Source organism: Hypanus sabinus, chromosome 22 (assembly GCF_030144855.1).
Source record: "Hypanus sabinus isolate sHypSab1 chromosome 22, sHypSab1.hap1, whole genome shotgun sequence".
Classification (NCBI taxonomy): Eukaryota; Metazoa; Chordata; class Chondrichthyes; order Myliobatiformes; family Dasyatidae; genus Hypanus; species Hypanus sabinus.
Window position 1 is genome coordinate 24109273 of NC_082727.1, and position 15309 is coordinate 24124581.

Here is a 15309-nt window from a genome sequence, read left to right on the forward strand (position 1 = left end):
GACTGTTGGATGAATTTCTTCTATTTAATCAGAGGAAAGGCCTACACCATTGCTTTTGGTCCCAGTGAAAGTCATGATCTTCCCGTGATTCTATCCTGTTCACTGGCCACAATCTCAAGCTAAGCCAGATTGTTTGGGGTTGGCTTTAATTGAATAGTCAACACCATCCTTCCAGCATCTTGAAAATGCCTACTCTCTTTCTCCATAACATGAACTTCTCCATTGATTACAGTTTATCTTCAGTCAAATCCCTCAACTCCGACTCTGCTGTCTCTGACTCAGCTATTCCAATTTTCTCCTGATTGGTCTACCAGCTTCAAATCCCATCCAAGTTTTGATGTCCCATTTTGAACTTGCACTAAGTTCTGTCATTAATCATCCATTGCTCACCAGTCCACTCTGGCTCCTGGTCCATTAGACCTTGGCTTTAAACTTTTCATACATGTGTTCTACTTTCCTCACATTCTTGATGCTCCGTAACTCTGAAAACCTTCCCATAAAGAAAAATGTTTCCCTCCAAATCTGTCTTTTTGTGCAAATATTTCACCCCATCAATTGTAGTTGTACTTTTGCTCATCCAGGCCAAGAGCACTGGTAATTCATCCATTGCTCTTTTAGCCTCTCTATCTATCTTTGAGATACTTCATAACATCTATTTCTCAATGTCTTAAGTTACCAATTCTAACGTCTTATTATTTTGCTCTGTGTTAATGTTTGCCTGCGTTTGATTTCAAAGTGTGAGGTGTTGGACTTTGGAAGGACTTACATGGTGAACTGTAGGACACTGAGGAGTGTGGTAGAACAGAGGGATCTGGGAAAAGAGATACATAATTCCTTGAGAGTGGAGTTACAGCTAGATAGGGTCATAAAAAGAGCTTTTGTCAAATTGACCTACATAAATCAAAGTACTGAGTACAGGAGTTGGGATGTTATGTTGAAGCTGTCTAAGAAGTTAGTGAGGCCTAATTTGGAATATTATATGCAGTTCTTATCACCTTCCTACAGGAAAGAAATCAATAAGATTGAAAGAGTACAGATAAAGTTTAGATGCTGTCTGGACTTGAGAACCTGAGTTATAGGGTTAGGAGGGATAGAAGAATACAGGGACACTTGATAGACATATACAACATTATGAAGGGCATATAGTAGATTGGGTAAATACAATTCGGCTTCTTCCACTAAAATTGAGTGAGACTAGAGCTACAGGTCATAAGGGTGAAAGGTGAAATGTTTAAGTGGAACATGAGACTGGTAAGAGTTGCCAGCAGAAATAGTGGACGCATTTCGATTTCAACAAGAGAAGTTTAACTAAATAAATGGATGGGACATCCTATGGCCCAGGTGCAAGTTGATGGGATTAGGCAAAATAATAGTTTGGTATGGACTAGATGGGCTGAAGAGCCTTTTTCTGTGTTACGGTGCACTTTGAGTCTATGAATCATGAAGCTATGGTTTGCAGCACCTTGTAAAGACGAAAGAAATTTAAGGGGTTGGTGTAGTGTGACCTTGAATGAAACTTGTGAAAATGGTGTCTCATTATTGCTGCTCGTCCTACTGAACAACAGAGATAAAGAACTGATCTTGATGAACTGCTTCGATAAAATTATACACAATGCAACAAGGTGTAAAGGCTAAAGTTCAGAATTCGCAGAGAGTTCCAACTTGGACATGACGATGTTAATTCTTTTGGAAGGAGAGTTGACCTGCTCGGAGATGAAATCGGGTTTTAGCTACTAATCGGGCACTCTGTAGCTGCCGATTTTTATACATAAAGCTTTCTGTACATGGCATGGAAACATACTCTGAAACAAAAACCATTGTGAAGCCATTTCAGTCCATCTGTACAAAAAGGAAATGCATAGTAAAGGAGGGTAACAAGATCTCAATAGCAATAGTAAACGGTGGAATTAATGGAAAATATCACAATAGTGTTTATGATTTCATACCTGAGACAGGACTGTAGAAACATTTAAGAACAGTTAATTTTTGCTGGTGCTACTCAATTCAATTTTTGAGGATTGCATTTAAAGTAAGTCTGAGGTTAAATCTGACGACTAGTTTAATTATAAGGTAATTTTCTTTCAAGTGGATAATGGCGTAGCTCAAAGGATATGATAAACAGAAAATGCTGTAGTAGTGTTTGATGAAAAACAATTTAGATTCCTAACTTCTCAGGCTTGAATTAACATTTTTTTCCTCTATCCCTGTTTGTATAAAGTTCAGGAGATAGTAAAATGAAAGAAGAAATGCAACAAATTTGCTACAAAAGAATTTCAAGGCTTATGACAAAAAAATGCAAGGCAAATGACGCATTCTCAACATCATATGTTGTGCTATACACACAAAGAGAAATGTCCACTAAAACATATCCATTACTGTAGCTGCTTTATAATGGCTCAGTTCTGTGAAAGGATGTTAGTAGGAAAATTGGCATCTGTTGCAATGCCAATCTTCAGCCATAAGATTGTGGCAGTTGCTTTGCTTCTGAATCAGAAGGTTATGGATAAAATAAATCTGTGATTTGAGCACAAAGTGAAGAGTAACACTTCACTAGACTGAAGAGGAGGTTCTGCCGATTCTGTCCTTTGTTCGAGATGTTAAATAGGTGGCTTCCATAAAAGAAGGCAGAGCACAATGAGCAATTTCCTGAAACCTGGGACGATATTCAACATGACAAATCTTTGTTCGTGGAACCTGTTTGGATGCAAAATGGCAGTCATGTTGCTTTTTACTCTAACAGTCACAGAGCTGTAGGTACAGCATGGGAAATCTCCCAGCCTACCGAGTCCACATCAACCGTCAAGCACCCACTGATACACAGATAAGCTGCTCAACTCTCCCACAGTCCCATCAACTCTCACCGGATTCGACCATTCACCTGTACAGCAGGTGCAATTTATTGCAATTGACCAACACACACATTTTTATGGCAGGAAACTGGGACACTTGCTGGAAACCCATGTGGCCACAACGAGAACATGCAAACTCCACATAATGATGACCAGAGGTCAGGATCAAACTCAGTTCACTGCATTTGAAAAAAATACATTGGTGTTTGAAGGTGGAATATAGAACATTACAGCCCATAATGTTGTACATCCCTTTCAACATAGTCTGAGATCAATCTAACGCATCCCTCCTACATAGTCCCCCAATGTTCTATCACCCATGTGCCTATCTAAGAGTTTCTTAAATGCCCCTAATATATCTGACCCTACCACCACCCATGGCGGGACATTCCACGCACTCACCCTGTGCTTCGTAAAAAATCTTACTTCTGACATCCCCCCTATATTTTCCTCCAATCACTTTAAATTGATGCCTCCCTTGTTTTAGCCATTTCTACCCTGGGAAAAAGTCTCCGGCTATCCATTGATCTACGCCTCTTATTATCTTGTACATCTCTATCAAGTCACCTCTTATCCTCCTTACTCCACAGAGAAAAGTCCAAGCTTGCTCAGCCCATCTTCTCTAAACACGCTCTCTAATCAAGCAGCATCCCAATAGATCTCCTCTGCATCCTCTTATATACTTCCATTGTTTATTTACTTTTCTCAGGTAGTCTATGAATATGGCCATTTGGCCCATCGAATGCTCCACTATTCCATCATGGTTATTCTATTATTCCTCTCAACCCTATTCTCCTGCCTGCTCACCATAATCTTTAATGCCCTGACTATTCAAGAACATATCAACCTCCACTTTAAATATACTCAATGACTCCTTCTCCACAGTAGTAAGTGGCAATGAATTCCAAACTTTCACTACCCCCTGTCTAGAAAAATTCCTCTTCATCTCCGTTCCAAACAGACATCACTCTATCCCAAGGCTGTGCCCTTTGATCCTAGACTCATCCACTATAGGAAACATCCTCTCCACATCCACTCTATCTAGGCTTTTCAATATTAGATAGGTTTCAATGAGATTCCCCATATTCTTCTAAATCCTAGTGAGTACAGACCCAGTTTCAACAAACACTCAACATATTTTAACCTTTTCATTCCAGGAATCATTCTCATGAACCTCCTCTGGATCCTCTCCAATGCCAGTATATCTTTTCTTAGAAACTTTTTCCTATATTCTATGAATATGGCCATTGCATCCATCGAATGCTCCACCATTCCACCATGGTTGATTGTAGAGTGAGATATACTAACTAGAGGAGTGGTGCCGCAGCAACAACCTGGCACTCAACGTCAGTAAGACGCAAGAGTTGATTGTGAACTTCAGGAAGGGTAAGACGAAGGAACACATACTAATCTTCATAAAGGGATCAGAAGCGGAGAGAGTGAGAAGTTTCAGGTTCCTCAGTGTCAAGATCTCATCCGGTCCCAACATATAGAATGCTATATGTTATAAAGAATGCAAGACAGTAGCTACATTTTATTAGAAGTTTGAAGAAACTTGGCATGTCAACAAATACACTCAAGAACTTCTATAGTTGTACTGTGGAAAGCATTCTGACAGGCTGCATCACTGTCTGATATGGGGGGGAGGTGTGGGCTACTGCACAGGATCAAAAGGAGCTGCAGAGGGTTATAGATCTAGTCAGCTCCATCTTCGGCACTGGCCTACAAAGTACCCAGGACATTTTTAGGGAGCAGTGTCTCAGAAAGGCAGTGTCAATTATCAAGGACCTCTGGTACCCAGGGCATACCCTTTTCTCACTGTTACCATCAGGTAGGAGGTACAAAAGCCTGAAGGCACACACTCAGCTATTCAGGAACAGCTTCTCCCCCTCTGCCATCCGATTCCTAAATGGACATTGGATCTTAGGACACTACCTCCTTTTTTTTAACTATACAGTATTTCTGTTTTTGCACGTTTTTAAAAATCTATTCAATATACGTAAATGATTTACGTGTTTATTTATTTATTTTATTTTATTTACTATTTTTTTCTCTCTGCTGGATTATGTATTGCATTGTGCTGCTGTCGCTAAGTTAACAAATTTCAGATCACACACCAATGATAATAAACCTGATTCAGATTCTGATTCTGATAAGTGGCCGAAAATGGCTCACAATACTCCAATTGCAGTCTAGCCAATGCATTATAAAGCCTCAGTGTCACATCCTTGCTCTTACTGTATATTCTAATCAACTCAAGATCAATGCTGATAATGCATTTGCCTTCCTTACCATAGACTCAATCTGTAAATTAATCTTTAGGGAATCCTGCAGAAGGACTCCCAAGTCCTTTGCACCTTGACTTTTGAATTGTCTCCCTGTTTAGAAAATAGTCTACACCTTTATTCTTTCTACCAAAGTACATCACCATACTCTTCCCTACACTACATTCCAACTGCTACTTTCATGCCCATTCTCATAATCTGTCAAAGTTCTTCTGCAGACTCCCTGCTTCTTCAACACTTCCTGGCCCTCCACCTATCTTTGCATTGTTTGCAAACTTGGCCACAAAGTTATCAATTCCATCATTCAAATCACTGGCACGCAATGTAAGAAGAAGCGGGCCCAACATAGACCCCTGTGGAACACCACTAGTCACTGGCAGCCAACCAGATGAGTCCCCTTTATCCCCACTCTCTGCCTCCTGCCAGTCAGCCAATGCTCTATCCATGCTAGTATCTTTCCTGTAATACCATGGGTTCATATCTAGTTAAGCAGCCTCATGCATGGCACCTTGTCAAAGGCCTTCTGAAAATCGACGTTAACCATCCCTTAAGGAAACCACGCTAACTTTTGCCTACTTTATCATGTACCTTGAAGTACCCCGAAACTTCATCTTTAATAATGGACTCCAACATCTTCCCATCCACTGAAGTCAAGCTAACTTGCTTATGACTTCCTTTCTTCCACCTCCCTCCCCTCTTAAAGAGTGGAATGACATTCACAAATTTCCTTTTTTCCAGAACCATTCCAGAATCTAGTGCTTCTTGAAGCATTATTACAAATGCCTTCACAATCTCTTCTGCTACCTCTGAGGTTTATCCATTTGGTCCAGGTGACTTATTTATCTTTAGACCTTTCAGTATTGCAAGCATCTTCTCCTTAGTAATAGTAACCACACTCATTTCTGCCTCCTGGCATATTACCATGTCTTCCACGATAAAGACTGACACAAAATACTTATTAAGTTCATCTGCCATTTCTTTGTCCCACATTAATACCTCTCTAGTGTCATTTTTCAGTGGTTTGATAACCACTCGACTCTCTTTTACACTTTATATATCCAAAAAAACTCGGTATTCTGTTTATATTATTGGCTAACTTACCTTCATATTTAATCCTTCCTCTCCTTGTGGCTTTCTGTTGATTTTTAAAAGCTTCCCAATCTTCTCACTTCTCATTAATGCTTGCTCTATTACATGCCCTGCTTTTTGCTTTTATGCTGTCTTTGATTTCCCTTGTCAGTCATGGTTGCCCCACCCTCCCTTTAGAATACTTCTTCATCTCTGGAATGTTTCTATCCTTTGCCTTCCAAATTGATCCCAGAATTTCCAGCCATTGCTGCTCTGTTGTCACTTCTGCTAGTGTCCCCTTTCAATCAACTTTGGCCAGTTCTTCTCTCATATCTCCTTATTCTCTATCTCAAATCTTTGACATGCTTATTTTAATATCTCCACCGAGCACCTAAAGCTCAGTGTAATATACCATTAAACATTATCAAAAGATACATTGGATTACTACCATCAACAAGAAAATTTATAATTTCTGTACCAGCATTGAAAATAACTCTACTATGTCAATTTAAACTCTTAAAATAACAAAGGAAAGTCACCCATTAGATCACACAACTGGACAGCGTTTTTAGGGGAATGGCATGCAGAATAAAAAATGGTAAACAACCGTAGACACCCCTGGATGAAATTTAATTCAAAGGTGAGTTTATTGTCATATGCACAAGTACTGTACATGCATGGAGAGGTGCAACAAAAAATTTACGTGCAGCAGCACCATAGCATCAGATAAGCAGCATTCACAAGAAAAACATAAATTCTTTAGACTTCATTGGCATGCAATGGATTCATAAGGCCGATGGGCTAAATTACATCTCTTATCTGAATCAGAGTCAGCATTATTATTAATTCCAGTTTATTGGTTCAAATTGTGATCAGTGCATTTTGGCCTAATTAAACAACTGCCCTAATTAGTTGGTTTCATGGAAATATATCATTAAGAACTGCAAAAAGAAAGCAAAATTAGTGAGATAATGTTCATGGGTTCATTCCCCGTTCAGTAATGTGGCGAAGGTGGAGGGGAGGGTAGGGAGTGAGAAAGCTGTCCTTAAAATGTTATTTCCCATTTCTCATCTTTCACACCATCTAAGGAGACCATTCAGCCCATCTAGCCTGTGTCAGCTGTCAGAGCAATCCTATTTCCTCACTTATTTCCCTATAACAACTTCTCTCACACTTGTCGATAAACCAGTCCTTTCCCCTGCACTGGGTTTTCCTGCTACCCATCTACATGAGGACATGTTCACAGGAGCCAATTAACCAACCGGCAAGTCTTTGGGAGGTGTGAGGAAACAGGAGCATCGAAGAGACTCTAAATGTTGAGAGGGCAAATGCTTTCCTGGTTCATGACCAACAGCAGGGCATGTCCTTTTTAACATTTTAACTTGTTTCTAAGAGAAGGCAATTCTAATTTCTTTATAACATTAAAAATGCCTGTCAAGGAAGTTATCTTTACTGCCTCTGGAACAAATGGTTCAGGTCACTGCACATGGCAAAATGCTAAAATCAGCCAATGGAGGCAGGTGAGTGAAAGCAAACAGGAGGAAGGGCTCTAGGATCACCCCAGCCTCGTGGCAGGGAATGCATTTGCAACCATTTTATTTAAGAAGAAATCAAGATAGGTTTTTCTGGATATTTCCCAAGATCTTCATCATCACAGATCTTTGGCTTCAGCCAATGTGAATCATTCCGGGTGACATCAAGATACAACAGATATAGCAGATGCTCTGGGTCTCAAGAATATCTGAGTTAAAGTGCTGGAGACTGTTACTCTAGAACAAGTTGGCCACCAGGCTGATCTGTACCAGTCCAGCTACACCATCGATAGTAAAAAAATTACCAAGTAAAGCTTTGTTCACATAATGTAGGGCGACTCCATGCTGACCAACAACTGTACTATCAGCCTGCACTGAATTATCAAAATGAGGGAAATATTTAACTACAGACCTGTCCGAGAACAAGATCAAAGTGCACAAAGTCAAACCCAATGAAGAAACTCGTACCTTCGATTCAGACAATTCTTTTTATGATTCATTCAAGGGGAATCGCATCAGCCTGATGATGTTGTCGCTGTTCTTCAGGATGACATGCTGACCTCAAGTGCATTTAATTTTTGACAACACTTTCCTTTCAACAGAATATGTTAAGTAGCCCATTTCCTTAAAATCGCTCACAATTCATCTCCATTTACAAATTTCTCACTAAAATGAAGGAGCCAAGAATAAATTTAGTGAGTTCTTGGCAATAACTAGGTTTGGGTTGAGCAACAGGAAATTAACAGTTGCAAAGACAGAGCCAAATCAGTCAGCACTGAGTAATATTATCATTGTCAAGTTTCCCATCATCACCATCCTCAGGGACTCTACTGGCCAGAACTTCAACAGATAAGCTCCATACGTGCTTCGCTGCAGAAACATGCCAATGGCTGTGTATTCCATTACTTACTTTCTGCTTCTCCAAGACCTCTGCACTCTCAGTAGGGAAGGGTTTTGATAAGCCCACAACTGATACTTTGTGTTCATTTTTGGTCTTAGCTAGGATAGGATATACTTTTCATAAATGGAATAAACCACATTCATTCCTGGCACTGTGGGACTGTTGTATGAGGAGAGACTGGGTTGGCACAGACTATATATTCATGAGAGTTCAGAGAATGTCTCAATATTGAACATGGAACAGTACAGCACAGGAAAAATCTCTTCAGCCCCTAATATTGTGAGGGACTAATTAAACTAGAAATTAAGCTAGTCCCTTTTGTCTACACAAATTCATATCCCTCTGTACATTCACGTGCCTATCTAGGTGACTCTTAAACATCTCTGTCATATTTGCCTCTGTTACCACCCTGATAGCACTTTTGAGGCACTTCCCTTAAACTTGCCCCATATACCTCCTTTGGACTTACCCTCTCTCACTTTAAGTGCACACCCTCAAGCATTTAACATTTTGACCATAGGAAAAAGATACTATCTACTCAATCTTTGTCCCTCATTATCTTACAAAGCTGTAATAGGTTTCCCCTAGACCCCCATGACTCCAGAGGAAGCAATCCAAATTTGTCCAGCCTCTCATGATAGCACATGCCCTCTAATCCTGGCCACATCCTGGTGAACCCCTTCTCCACCTTCTCCAAAGCCTTCACATCCTTCCTGCAAAGAGGTGACCAGAACTAAAAGCAATACTCCAGATGCGGCCAAACGAACTCTTACGAAGCTGCAACATAACTTCCTGACTTTTGAACTCAGTGCCTTGACTAATAAAGCCAAGCAAAACATTTGCCTTCCTTACCACCCAGTCAACCTGTGTAGCTGCTTCCAGGGATCGATGGACTTGAATGATAAGATCCCTTTCTACATCATCACTGTTCCTGTCATTAACTGTGTATATTCCCTTTACATTTTATTTTAGCTCCGAAAAGGCAACACCATGTATTTGACTGGGTGGAACTTCACTGCACAAATCAGCAACTAAGCTATATGCTGCTGTATCCTTTGGTAGTCATCGAAACTATCCACAATATCATCAATCTTTGTATCCTTTGCGAACGTATTAACCCACCTACCCACATATGTCCAAGTCATTTAATAGAGGTCCCAGTAAGACTCTCTGTCGAACACCACTAGCCACAGACTCATTGAAATGAGCAAGATGCTGACAGGACCTAGCAAGCTAGACACATTGTGTTTCTCTGGCTAGTTGAATTCAGAACCAGAGGTCACAGTAACAAATACAGGTATTTGCAACAGAGGTGGGGTGAACTCAGGGAATTCTCTACCACCAAGGGAGCTGGGGATCAAATTGTTTGAATATACATATGAGGGAGATAAACTGCTGGACGGAAAGAGGGGTCAAAGGGTATGGTGAGAGAGGATCAGCCATGACCATACTGAATGACAAAGCAGGTAAACAGCTTGTTCCTGCTCCTACTTTCCTATCTGTATGTTTCTAAACAAAGACAGTGGGCGGAATATTTAGCATTTGCCCAAATAATTGCAGCCTTAGCAGAACTCAGGTGATTCAATACCTAGCAGTCAACTTGATCTAAATCCACCCAGCACATTAACTATCCACACTACTATGTTATCAATGTGCAAAGTGATGAAATTTCAGGACATAGTGAAACACCAGAACACAAATAATCAGGAGCAGGAGTAAGACACCAGACCCCTCAAATTAAATTCAAATCAACACAATCACTAAGAATACCTTACCATCACCATTCAAACCAGTACCCTTCACCACGTTGGGTAGCAGATACCAGTTGAACCATCCTATAAATAACAGTTCTCTGTTCTAGGCTGAAAAATCCTAGAGCATCCTCTTTAACAGCATAAGGCTGTGCCACCTCAGGCCTGATGAACACCAGCCTCATCTTCTCAGGAGTGTTCAGGGCAGGGCAGCTAACCATGGGCTTGTCAAGTAGGCCCAAAGACCAAGAAGAATGAAACAAACAACTTGTGTAGGTATATATGCTGAGCGACAAAGCCTCAATATTGGCAACAACAGCCCAAAACATATTTGGCCTTACCAGAGATCAGAGAAACCTTCTGCACAGGTAGACTTGTCTCTGAGTTCCACCAACTGGGTCTATGGACCTTGTTCTCATTCATTTGAATGGGTTAGATAACTTTAATTAAAATGAGTTAAATGGAGGCATGCATGCTGATTCTTTATTTTATTATTTTAAATGAATTTATAACTGATTTTGTATATTTTATCATTATTTGATTTTGCAGGCTTGCAAAAAGCAGATGGGGCTGTTTGAACTGCATGGGAAATGAGAGAAGGAAATGGACTATTATATATGACCTCTTTAATACAAAAAAATTATTTACAGAAGAAATCACCCTACACTAGAAACAAAAATCAACAAAGGAGCTAGAATGGGGTGTGGAAATCATGTGGTTAAACACAACTTACTTACACAAACAAATGTCCACAAGGAAAACGATATAAACGAGTAATTCACGTAAAGTTCTCCTGATGTACAGCTCCGGGTTGTTGCTTAGGTTCTCAGTCAGCTTTGTGCCCCACAAACCTGCAATCATAAAATGGATCAAAGACACATTCAGTACAGTATTTAAAAGATCTGACAGCAACAACTACCACAGTCTCAAACAGTATTGCCAGACAGCTAAGGACCCTGCCCGGTATGCAGAGAAAAGTATACACTAAATGGAATTTAGACAGATACTTGAACAGTCGGAGAATACAGAGACACAGACCGTGGTTAGGCAGATGGGATTAGCTAGACTGGCATTGCTGTCAGCACAGATGTAGTGGGCAGAAATACCTGCTCCTGTGCTCTGCTATATGCTCCTGTTCTAGATATACTTACCTGTGGCTTTAAGCTTCAAAGTGATTGCGTGGCTTGAAATAGTAATTCATTCTTCAAAGGTCAGGGATGAAGGATCAACTTCATGTGCCATATACATTTACACATTTTAGGAATTTGCATTGGTCAATGTGCAATATAGAACCAAAAAGAACATTCAACAGTTATAAGGGGTAAATAGTAATATAAAAATTGTTAGAGATTAAAGTATGGATATGGAGTAAAATATACATAAGTACATAAATACTATTATGTATTTACAATGTAAGCAGCATTATTAACACTGGTTCAAATATCTACAATGCTGTGCAGTGACTGGGCAAATAGTTAGGGGTGGCGGGGGCAACTGGAATGGTTGCTCAGATTAACTGGGAGATGAAATATTTAAGATGGTGTGAAGAATTTGTTTTCGTAGCCCTATTGTGTTTTTCAGGCAAAAGCATTAGGAAATTGACATTTCCCAATTAACTTTATGATTGATCAAATGGTATACATTTCATGACTCTTCCCTAGCTAGGTTTAAGGACAATACCACCAGTCCACATTCCAGAATCAAAGGGACAGAACAATGATATGTTGTTATCGCTATTCTTCTGCCAAAGATGTGTAGGGTGTTGAAACTGCTGTGGAGAATTAAGGAAACTTTAAAAATTGAAAGTGCACAAAAAAACTTGACGCTAACACTAGTCCAAGCCTTGAGTCTCATTGGCTTCTGGGCATCTTGTAATTATTCTGGAATTCATAGTTGTAATCATTGCAAGACTCTTTGCACTCATTCGCCCTTTCTGTGTAAAATTGACAGCATGTCCTAGTGCTCACATACAAGAAGAGAAGAACAACAAGAAAGTGTAAAGAATACAATGAAACATTCATTGCCTTCCATTTAGTATCAATATCATCATTCCACTATCACAATAATATGCAGAAATATCAAACTCTCACTCAATTTTTTGCAACAATTCCCACATCATGTAAAGAAAAAAAAACTCCTATTCTTTGTTGCTTAAGTATCTAGTTAATTATATCAAGACCATGGCCCCAGTAGCTCAAATCTCCCTAACCATGGGAAGTGGCCTCTCAACATCTATCCTGCTTATTTTAATCATTGCACTAAAATCAATTGAAACTTGAGGAAATAAAATTTCTCTTCCTAAGACAATTTCCTCATCTAAAAAAAGCCTGACAAACTATATTTAATTTCCTCGTTTGTTATGGAAGGACAGACATATGAAATGCTGATTAGGGATAAAATTTTGCCAAAAAATCAAGTTTAATTCTTCTGTTCCTCTTCCAAGTATCATGCATTGCTTACACCACAGAAAACAGCTAAGACCTTTGTTTAAAGTTTCATGCATTAGCATGCACCTCTGATGGTACAGTACACCTTCAACATTCAAATCATGTTCAACTCTCTAGTTCAACTCTCAAATCATGTCCTCTAGTTTGAATCACCCCTACTTTCAATGGAAACAGCCTGTTCATGTCAACTCTATCTATCCCTCTCAAAATTTTAAATACCTCGATCAAATCCCCCCTCAACCATCTACGCTCCAATGAATAGAGACATAACTTGTTCAACCTTTCTCTGTAACTTAATTGCTGAAACCCAGGTAACATCCTAGTAAATCGTCTCTGCACTCTCTCTAATTTACTGATATCTTTCCTATAATTCGGTGAATTATAGGTACCCGTTCAACATTCCACTGGGGCCCAGTCTAGATGGTACAGTACCCCTTCAACAATCCACTGGTGCTCAGTCCAGATGGTACAGTACCCCTTCAACATTCCACTGGGGCTCAGATTAGATGGTAAAGTACAACTTCAACATTCCACTGGTGCTCAGTCTGAATGGTACAGTACCCCTTCAACATTCCACTGGGGCTCAGTCTAGATGGTACAGTACCCCTTCAACAGTCCACTGGTGCTCAGTCTAGATGGCACAGTACCCCTTCAACATTCCACTGGTGCTCAGTCTAGATGGTACAGTACCCCTTCAACATTCCACTGGTGCTCTGACTAGATGGTACAGAACCCCTTCAACATTCCACTGGTGCTCAGTCTAGATGGTACAGTACCCCTTCAACATTCCACTGGTGCTCTGACTAGATGGTACAGAACCCCTTCAACATTCCACTGGTGCTCAGTCTAGATGGTACAGTACCCCTTCAACATTCCACTGGGGCTCAGTCTAGTTGCTACAGTACCCCTTGAACATTCCACTGGGGCTCAGCCTAGACGGTACAGTACCCCTTCAACATTACACTGGGGCTCAGGCTGAATGGTACAGTACCCATTCAACATTCCACGGGGGCTCAGTCTGGACGGTACAGTACCCCTTCAACATTCCACTGGTGCTCAGTCTAGATGGTACAGTACCCCTTCAACATTCCACTGGGGTCAGTCTAGATGGTACAGTACACCTTCAACATTCCACTGGGGCTCAGTCTGGACGGTACAGTACCCCTTCAACATTCCACTGGGGCTCAGTCTAGATGGTACAGTACCCCTTCAACATTCCACTGGTGCTCAGTCTAGATGGTACAGTACCCCTTCAACATTCCACTGGGGCTCAGTCTAGTTGCTACAGTACCCCTTGAACATTCCACTGGGGCTCAGCCTAGATGGTACAGTACCCCTTCAACATTCCACTGGGGCTCAGGCTGAATGGTACAGTACCCATTCAACATTCCACTGGGGCTCAGTCTAGACGGTACAGTACCCCTTCAACATTCCACTGGTGCTCAGTCTAGATGGTACAGTACCCCTTCAACATTCCACTGGGGCTCAGTCTAGATGGTACAGTACACCTTCAACATTCCACTGGGGCTCAGTCTGAATGGTACAGTACCCCTTCAACATTCCACTGGTGCTCAGTCTAGATGGTACAGTACCCCTTCAACTTTCCACTGGTGCTCAGTCTAGATGCTACAGTACCCCTTCAACATAAAACTGGTGCTCAGTCTAGATGCTACAGTACTCCTACAACATTCTACTGGGTGTCAGTCTAGACGGTACAGTACACCTTCAACATTCCACTGGTGCTCAGTCTGAATGGTACAGAACCCCTACAACATTCCACTGGGGCTCTGTCTAGATGTGAACAGTACCCCTTCAACATTCCACTGGGGCTCAGGCTAGATGGCACAGTACCCTTTCAACATTCCACTGGGGCTCAGTCTAGATGGTACAGTACCCCTTCAACGTTCCACTGGGGCTCAGTCTAGATGGTACAGTACCCCTTCAACATTCCACTGGTGCTCAGTATAGATGGTACAGTACCCCTTCAACATTCCACTGGTGCTCAGTCTAGATGGTACAGTACCCCTTCAACATTCCACTGGTGCTCAGTCTAGATGCGACAGTACCCCTACAACATTCTACTGGCTGTCAGTCTAGATGGTACAGTACACCTTCAACATTCCACTGGTGCTCAGTCTGAATGGTACAGAATCCCTACAACATTCCACTGGGGCTCAGTCTAGATGGAACAGAACCCTTCAACATTCCACTGGGGCTCAGTCTAGATGGCACAGTACCCTTCAACATTCCACTGGTGCTCAGTCTAGATGGTACAGTACCCCTTCAACATTCCACTGGTGCTCAGTCTAGATGGTACAGTACCCCTTCAACATTCCACTGGGTCTCAGTCTAGATGGTACAGTACCCCTTCAACATTCCACTGGTGCTCAGTCTAGATGATACAGAACCCCTTCAACATTCCACTGGGGCTCAGTCCAGTTGCTACAGTACCCCTTGAACATTCCACTGGGGCTCA

At 41.1% G+C, this 15309-nt stretch overlaps 1 protein-coding gene across 1 annotated transcript in view; it reads right to left on the reverse strand.

The window, feature by feature from the left end:
* Positions 1–15309, reverse strand: part of pkd2l1 (polycystic kidney disease 2-like 1) — a 199393-nt gene that overhangs the window by 67026 nt on the left and 117058 nt on the right. The window contains exon 2 of the mRNA XM_059947324.1: positions 11124–11237. Coding sequence (XP_059803307.1) covers positions 11124–11237 — 114 coding nt within the window. The remainder of the gene's footprint in view (positions 1–11123; positions 11238–15309) is intronic.